The sequence below is a fragment of the Poecilia reticulata genome, linkage group LG10 (genome assembly GCF_000633615.1).
Source record: "Poecilia reticulata strain Guanapo linkage group LG10, Guppy_female_1.0+MT, whole genome shotgun sequence".
Taxonomy (NCBI): Eukaryota; Metazoa; Chordata; class Actinopteri; order Cyprinodontiformes; family Poeciliidae; genus Poecilia; species Poecilia reticulata.
In genome coordinates this window covers 9,667,197-9,676,029 of record NC_024340.1, presented here as the reverse complement: position 1 = coordinate 9,676,029, position 8,833 = coordinate 9,667,197, and the positions used below count along the sequence as shown (strand labels likewise).

At 42.1% G+C, this 8,833-nt stretch overlaps 1 protein-coding gene across 1 annotated transcript in view; it reads right to left on the bottom strand.

Annotated features, from left to right (window-relative positions):
* Positions 1-1,323: 1,323 nt before the first annotated feature.
* Positions 1,324-8,833, bottom strand: part of immt (inner membrane protein, mitochondrial (mitofilin)) — a 20,058-nt gene continuing 12,548 nt past the window's right edge. The window contains exons 5-11 of the mRNA XM_017307010.1: positions 8,008-8,117; positions 7,666-7,801; positions 5,897-6,026; positions 5,560-5,783; positions 5,350-5,481; positions 2,862-2,991; positions 1,324-2,225 (exon numbers count right to left, since the gene is read on the bottom strand). Coding sequence (XP_017162499.1) covers positions 1,618-2,225; positions 2,862-2,991; positions 5,350-5,481; positions 5,560-5,783; positions 5,897-6,026; positions 7,666-7,801; positions 8,008-8,117 — 1,470 coding nt within the window. The 3' untranslated portion in view covers positions 1,324-1,617. The remainder of the gene's footprint in view (positions 2,226-2,861; positions 2,992-5,349; positions 5,482-5,559; positions 5,784-5,896; positions 6,027-7,665; positions 7,802-8,007; positions 8,118-8,833) is intronic.

Here is an 8,833-nt window from a genome sequence, read left to right as displayed (position 1 = left end):
CCTCAGTGCTGAGGCATCTTCTGCTGTTTTGATTGAGCAAAGTAGGAGGGACGACCTCTCCAAGATGGCCGCCGTATTTCCTGCGCCAGAGCAGCCAATGCGGGGTCTACTCTTATAYTATGTCTATGATTCACAGCATAGATTCACAGCTCCCTCTTTATTACCAACGCACTGACGGAGAAAATATAATGTATTACTTTGTATTTGATTCTGAAAACTGCGTGACGGACCATCGCACTGAATGCCTATATGCTGTCGTTAAAATATGTAAACCAACTGTGGCCGTTTAATAAATTGTTAAATGATTAAGAAATTATTCTAAGTACTCTGGTAGTGTTTTAACACAGTTTTTAATGTTTCTGCCACCACTTCATTAAAGTCATATCTCATTTAAAATATTTAACCCTCAAATAGCCAGGATCTCACTGGTCACAAATTATGATGGCCTAAATAATTTGTGACTTTACTGTACAGGCCTGTAAATTATGTCAGAGTTTAAAACTTTTCAGAGTTCTACCACTTCATTACTATTTGGGTGTATTCATATTAATATTTATAGCCAAAATCACACTGGTCACAAATTATGATGGCCAGAGTAATAATGAAGATGTGGCAGAAATATTAAAAACATTTTCTCTGTCAATGTGATGGTAAAAAAGGAGCCGTGAAGTTTACAATTCCAGCTGTATCAGTAAAAGGGCAGACAATATGGGTCCCACATGGGTTTGTCTGCAGTTTGCATAGTGGTCACACATGGGTTTGCCCATGTAGGGCCAACGCCATGTAGCGCCCATGTAGGCGGTGACCCTACATGGGCAAACCCACCATGGAAACTGGGGATAAACCCATGTGTGACCCATATTGTCTGCTCTCCTTTTCCCCATATGGGACCCACCTAGGTATGCTGGCTGGGATACGTASTTTTCTTCTTGCGCTCCATTGCCCAGATTTTGCTATAACAACTATTGTGCGTTTGCCGTCAGAGCGCAGCACACAGCGCTCCTCCTGCGGCTCCACAACTCAGATGGAATTTGAAGTCTAACAACTTCAAATGTTTGACATCTGAAAACAGTTGTTCTCTTGTTGATGGATCATACTCACCTGTTTACATGTAGACTTGAGGTGGTAAACAGTGAGGACAGTTCATCAGTCCTTCACAGAAACASCACAGTCTCAGAGATCAAAGTCTCATTTGAGAGAGATWAGTGTCTCCTGCCAGTGCAGGTTACTGGGCTGGAAGGAGACCAGAGGACCAGCAGGAAGTGAAACCTGGAAGGACTAAACTAAAACTCCACAGAGGACAAAAGCAGTAAATAGACGACATTCCTTCTTAATGATTTATTTAATGTGCAATATTCACAACAGTGCAGCATAACTTATTTATTGTTAAGATGACCATGGCATGTTGCCAAACAAGGTAAAGAAAACAAAGCTGAGACCTAAACTGAGACTACATCTTATCTTAGTGATTTGAAACTAATCTGTGGGTTAACGTTAATAGATGGTTCACTGCAATAATATCGCGCTTTCGTTTGCTGTTGTAGATCCGACCACATTCCAGCTGGCTTCCTCTACCAACATACATGCTACCTTTGGGTTGCCTGGTCAAGGAGGCAGCTATGGAGCCTGGGTGGTGCCTAAACCTACTGCATTGGCATAGGCTGAAAGCAAACTGATRACCTGCCTGGTTTCCAGTGTGAGTCTGGCTTCAGTCAGCCAGTCCTCCACCACTCTCCTGGCCTCCCCTCGCAGCTGGTTCACCAGTTTGGCTGCCAGCTCCAGATCCCCGTGCTCTAGGCAGTAGCTGGCATATGAGAGCAGCTTGAAGGGATCCAAATCCTCGCTGCGTAGCTGGGTGGGCGGGACTTCCTGTTGCTTCTCAAAAAGCAGTGCAGCTTGGACATACGATAAAAAGTACTGGTACAGGGTGTTGTGGGATTCATCGATGAGAGCGACTTTGCGAGCGAGCGATCGCAGAGAGTTGAAACGAGCACGAAGGGAAGCCTCGCTGTACACACCGCGCTTCAGGGATTCTTCAGGCAAAGCTGACGCCAGAGCCAGGGCAAAATCATTGTCAACGCAGCTGGCACGCACAGCCTCAGCAGCGTCCTCCAGGGGCATGCTGGGAGACTCAGAGCTGGCTGTTTTTAAGGTGTAGGTAAGCGCTTCCACAGACAGCCACAGCCGATGAGCTTTCCGGGCCTCCCCCTCTGCTTCCACATGGCCTGCAGGCAGAAACACTCAGTATTCACTTTCCGTCCTGAAGAATAGTTCAGGAATCAAGTATTCTTCAGGAATACTTCTGTCAGAGCTCTCCACCTAGCATGTCGCTAGCTGGAGAGCTAGCATTCAGCATTCAGGAATTTACTGTTTGGGATGATATTTCAGGCTGCAGGGTCAATGTCTCCCATTGTCTTCACACAAACATTCGATAATTTGATTTCATGTCCAATCCAATGACCTTCCTCTCAGAGAATTGTTTCTATACAGTACAGATATTACTGAAGAAAACAAGTCGCAATCACACAAGTGTTTAAAACAATGCTGACACTCTTGTAGCAGATACATTACTTGGTGTCCCACAATTCTCGAATTCTGGAAATGACCACATTTTGCTATTCAGGTTGGAGTTGAGGACTGGAATTGAGAAGCACTGATCTAAACACATCTGTTTGTTTTTCAGTTCAATAGTTCAGAAAAAAAATGTCAGCTAAAGGAAAAGGGAAATTATTTATCATGGTCTCATTTTGTAACATAACAGAAACCTGGGATGTGCATGCTGGTGACATCCACTGTAGTTCTAGTTTATCCTGAAGTCAGACTGGAATGGAAGATTCTGAGGAGACGTSTGTTGATCTTACTGTCTATGGCCTCCTCCACTCCCTTCAGTCTTGCGTAGGCAGCATTCATATCCAGAGTGAAGTCATCGAGCTGTTCCTGAGTGAGCTGACGGTACCGGGTTTCCTGCTCCAGCAGCTTACTGCTCAGTTCCTGAAAACGCACAGTACTCATTACTACRTCCAGTCACCTCACTAGAGAGGTGAGAAACAGATATTTTGTTAAAATTACAGGCAATACAAAACATTTTAAAATGAAATGATGCACTAGAATTCRACATTTAAAAATAACTATTATATAGACTGACAAGCAGTAAGCAAACCCTAGAAAACTATAACCTCTAGTTCTTTCTTCATGCAGTTCCAGTCCAACCTGTTGCCCAACACTTGTATTGTACCAGTAGTCCTCCACCATCTCCTCTCAGAAAACTGAATAAAAGTTGATCTTATTCTTGTTTCTCCTGAAACTCTTTACTTCTTGCTCAGATTTCAGATGGGAAGCTCATGTTAGAGTAAGAAGTAAAGAGAACCAAGGCTACAGTCTCCAGTTTGTCCCTCACAAACTCTGCTCTGCTCTGTTTAGTGGACAGCAGCAGTACAAGAAAATTAAGGCATAATCCACACATGTCAACACTTAGTAACAAGTAATGAAGCAATTTAACATTCTAAAATGTGCTGAGCTTGGTCAGAGTTGACAATGGGACAAAAAAAACTTTGTACTGACCGCATCTTATATAACTTGTCTCAACCCGAGTCTGAAAAGACAGTTCTTATTGAGTTGCTATACCAAGTAATAAAACCGAATGTTAAAAGAGATTAGGGTTTTTAAATATTTTTTATCAATGCCAGAAAAGTCAACCATCTTAGCAATCTCTTCTCAGACCTTTTCTGCAAACTGCGGAAGTCCGTTTGTCACAATCGTTCCAGACGCCTGCCAGTCAAACACACCAGAGATCCCTCCATCATTGTTGGCACAGCTGGGTGGGGAGTTCGATTAATCATAAGAATAATCAATAGAATACTTGATTACTAAATATTTGTTTATTGCAGCCCTAGACAGAACTGTTTTTTAAATTTAGAGGTCTCRTGTTGCCTTCTCTTAATCTCTTTGTGTTTTCTTGACCATATAAAGTATGCCTGGCCCTGGCCTTCTGTGTGCTGACAGCACCGCGGAGGCTGAGGACTCTTCTCTGGCCCTGAATGAGGCTCTGACCCTCAGCTTTCTATGCAAGGAAAGCTGAAGGTTTCCTTGCWTAGATATTTTSATCTCCAGTAGCTTTTAGAATCTACCTATGTAATGACACAGGCCAGCCCATGTGATTACAAAATAGCTCAAGTTCTAGTCTAAACATCAATTTTGAACTAAGATTTAGGTTAGGACTTTGATTGGACCATTCCATCACATGAATGTGCGTCGATCTAACCCATCCCATAATATGTCTGTCTGTGTGTTTGTTGCTGTGCTGCTGGAAGATGTCAGGCCTCCTTCAGCCTCAGACATGTTTTCCTCCAAGATGTCCTACATGCTCAGTGACGTCTAATGGGAACTCTGTTTACCAGCAGTAAACAGAGTTAAGGGATTTTTCAAAAATAATTAGCTGCAGTGGATTTCAGGTTTCCGCTGAGAGAATTGGAATACAACTGTAAGGTGCTGTATGATTCAAAACAGAACTACTACATCTACTATTCACAGTAGATGGACAGAGCTGCARCTAAAAGTGAAAAAAAAATGACAAAAGGAAGTGTTTTTCTTCAGTAAAACCAATAAACATACAACTGGTATGTCTTTTGTGTAAAGAAGAGGACATGAGCAATATTTACAGGTTCTTAATATTTTTTACTTAGTTTATTTAATAACATTTTTATTTGATGTCCCTTTGGGATTGATAAAGTGTTTTTGAAYTGAATTTGAACTGAACTGTATACAATTTATTTTATTCAATGATACTTTACTATTCTTGGTGGGAAATTCCAAACCATTTGCTGTAAGAATAAGAGATTATGAGAGATGGCTAAAGCTGCTGGCAGGAAAGATCTGTAGTGGCCTGTGTTGCAGCAGATCTGAAAGAGCCTCTGACTCAAGGCATTCTTACTGAGTTACTGTGCATCAAGAGGATGGTCAGGCTGGCTACTAGTATGGCAGATCCTCCTTTGTCCAATCAGCTGTTGGGACTCTGCATGATGGGACAGAGCAGACCTCTACAGACAGACAACCCTCCMTCCCCACCTTCTAAAGGAATAGAGTCTAGTCCAGGGGTACTCAAAGTCGGTCCTGGAGGCCCGGCATCCTGCATGTTTTAGTTCTCTCCCTGGTTTAATGCACCTGGATCAAATCATGGCTCGTTAGAAGGCCTAAGAGGAACATTGAAAAGCTGAACAGGTTGTTACTACTACCAGGGAGAGACCTAAAACGTGCAGGATGCCGGCCCTCCAGGACCGACTTTGRGTRCCCCTGGACTAGTCCATCTACGATAAGTGCGCATAGTGTGTATTTGTTGTGTGTGGTAGAGACCTGCTCGGCTTCAGCTCTCAGCTCCTGCTCCTGGACTTTGAGGACATCTCGGACGTGGTCGGTGTGAGCAGCCGCCTGCCGCCGCAGCTGAGTTCTCATCTCTGCCTCGATCACTTCTCTCAGGTCAGCCAGCTGCAAGCACAACACGCCTCACATCAGCACGGATCTGCAGGATGCCTGCCGCCTCCCTCAGGCATCAATCCACTGTACCTTCCTCTCCTGCTCCAGTCGGGCCTCCTCTTTAACGTGCTGCGTTGCTGTGCCGATGGCTTTGTCCAGAGCTTTCTGGTCCTCGGCTCTCTGCTGCTCCAGCGCTGCTTCCATGTGGATCTGCCCTCGGACTCGCTGCTCAGCCAGTTCTCGATTCAGCTGGTCAATGCGCCGATGTGCGTGGGCAATCAAAGCGTTCAGGTCATCTGTTGACAGTTTACCAGCTACACACACACACACACAACTGGAACTAGCTTAGGATTCACTAAACATTTAAACTCTCCTGCTGGAGCCTGCATGAACAATAATGGTTGATGTGTATAATACTTGTACTTACTAAGGCCTTTCCAGTTGGCCTGGATTTCTGGAGTTAGGCTACTCACTTCCCTCTGAAACTGCTGCTTGGCTTCATTAACCAGTTCAGTGTACTGGGCCACAATCTTTGCTTCCGACTCTGCTGATTGGACCTACAATCCAGGAGACAGGGTGAGGGTTAAAGGGTGTTCTGGATGTGGAACCATGAGCAGATCTCAGGAAGTCTATGTACATATAAACAAAACCTAAAGTACTGCAMACCGTCACTGATTTACATTATTAGAACATGTAAGCAAATAGAGAAGAGGAAAAATATGATAGAGTGCCCAGTTAAAATGATTTTAAACATTTAAAATTGAAAACMAAGTCCAGGAATATGTGGAACAAAACAATAAAGTTAACTAATGATCAGCTCCAAGGTGATCTCATAGTCAGATGGGAAGATCAGGACAAGAAAACGGTTTGTTGTCACCAAGTTCTCCCAACATGAGAAAGCTCTRTCCCTGAAACTGTTCCATGCCCTGAGAAAAGCTAGCAGTGTGTGAGCAGCATCTCTTGCTCCTCCCAGATTACCTCTGACTGGAACAGACAAAACTTGTCAGAAATTTATCAGCAGAACTGAAATAGTTGTGCATTTTAAAACAAATCAGTCTGAAGGTAGGAAGCTAATAATTTGTTCCCCTTTTCTTCACACTGCGGAGGCGCACGGCAGCCAATCATAAGTAATGTCTTGTAGAACTTTAACGCTACACAAGACATTACTGTGAGAGTGAATGGGTAAGTTTGCCTCTTRTGAGTGAAAAATACCTCRGAGATGAAGCACGTCAAAATGCATCAACACAAAGCTTTAATTTAATATGACATTTAAAAAAAACAAGCACTTGAAGAAGTATGTTGAGTTTTTGAGGGTAAAAAAAGACATCTGGAGCAGCCAGGCAGCAGATAAAGCAGCGCACACCTGGATGAGTMTGACGGCCAGAAAACTAAGCATACAACCTGAAAAATAACTTAAGTCATGGGGCTGGGGATGTAACATGCTGGGTATTGCTTTWGCTGTTGAACCATACGTTCTGAGACGTAACATTTCAGAGATGTGGCACAGTTCGTGCTCCACCAGAACATGGACTTTCACATCCAGTGTCTCCGTAAAGCTGCAGCACGCAATTTAAAAAAAGATGTTATTACATATGTATGAAAACTTTTGTGGTCCCAACATGGCACAGATAAGCTGTGTGTGAGGGGGGGTGATCAAGCTCATCTGTCCTCCTCCTGTATTCTGCAGTATTACGCTGCTCAATCAAAAACAACCAACCAGAGCCAGCAGAAAACAGCTAGCMATGCTCTCAAGCAGTTTTGATTTAGTAATTTAGGGTTGTTTATGTTGACGCAATCTGCATTTGACTTTGAATGAATGTTTTATATTTTGCTTGACATTATTTGATATAGGCAGTGTTGTGAGACTTATTTCACTTTATAAAGCTCAATTAAGCTGTTGAGCTGTATAATTAAGCTCAACAGCTTAATTATGCATAATTAAGCTGTTGAGAGCCTTGTTGTTAAATATTGTACTGATTACAGGTTTTACATTTGTCTTTTTGACTKAATACCTGCTGCATTGTGCCTGCAAGAATTTTGCATACTTTTGTCTAAATTAGGCAATTCTTTTGATCTATTTTGCCAGATCACATAGTAGCATTTATACCTAAAGTGAAAAATTAACAGCCAATCGTGATCAGTATCGGAATCGGCAGAAAAAACCTGATCACAGCAACCCTTACAACCAGGTCTTACCTTGGAGACTACTTTGTCCAAGTCTACCACCATTTTATGGAGATTCTCTTCTGCTGCCAAGATCAGTGGCYGTGCAGCTGTAATCTTCAACCCTCTGGATTTGTCAATCACTGATTTTAGACTGTCCAGAGCTTCACTGCAATAGTGGAAAGAAGTCAATGTGAAGATTTACCTCAACTGTCTGAACTCCAAGACAAAATAAACATGCCTCCAAGACAGCAAAAACATTATTTTAAAGATATTTTCGTTTACCTAGTAATACATAACATATAAACAAAATGGTGCATGTAAAGACAAGTTGAATTCATCGCAGCAAGCTCTGAATGTGTGTACATGTCTTACTTGGCTTTGACAAGAGCAGTTTTGGCAACATTCGCAGAAGTTGTTCTGTCTGCCAGGGCAGCTTCTAGATCTTTCCAGTGGGTTGACTTTTCCTCTGTKGGACCCTGCATTCATTAAAACATTAAATTCAACATCAAAAAAATGAATCATTAACAAAGGAGATGTGCCAAAATCCTTTTATTAGAACTTTCAGCTTTGGTAACAGTTCTTGTATGTTTTTTGATTGTCATGGTAGAACTTCCTCTAAATTGTACAGCTCTGATTTTATTTTCATAAACTGCTCAGAAGTTCTGGATGAATATAAACTGAGCAAAGAGGATTTAGAACTTTGTATTTCTATGCTATGTTGCCATTAGAAACCACTCCATAAACAAGACCCACCCTGTTTCTACTCCAGTGCTTATTCCTGGATGGAGACGCTTCTTGAAGCCATGCAGCACTGTGAGAACATCTGCTCTGCTCTGCCTTGTGTCTCCTAACTTTACACTCACATTTGAGTGTGACATACATTTGGGCTATTTTTCTGATTTTGCTACATTTACCACCTTCAAGCATTTTATAGACTTTTATTTGACCATAAACAGGGTTAATGGTTTTAAAATTTATAAAATTCACAACATAAAGAAAAGCCCTCAAAATAATTTTCATTAATCAATAACACTGTGGCTATTTGAACCATTTCTCATCTTTTCTGTCTAGATTTCCCTGTTGTCACACTCTGAAGACGACGACTTGAGAACAAATGAGGCTCAGAGGAACCCCTGATGCTTCCAGCTGTTTAAAAAAAAAATCTGAGTATATAAAAGTGCATAGCCTAATATATATA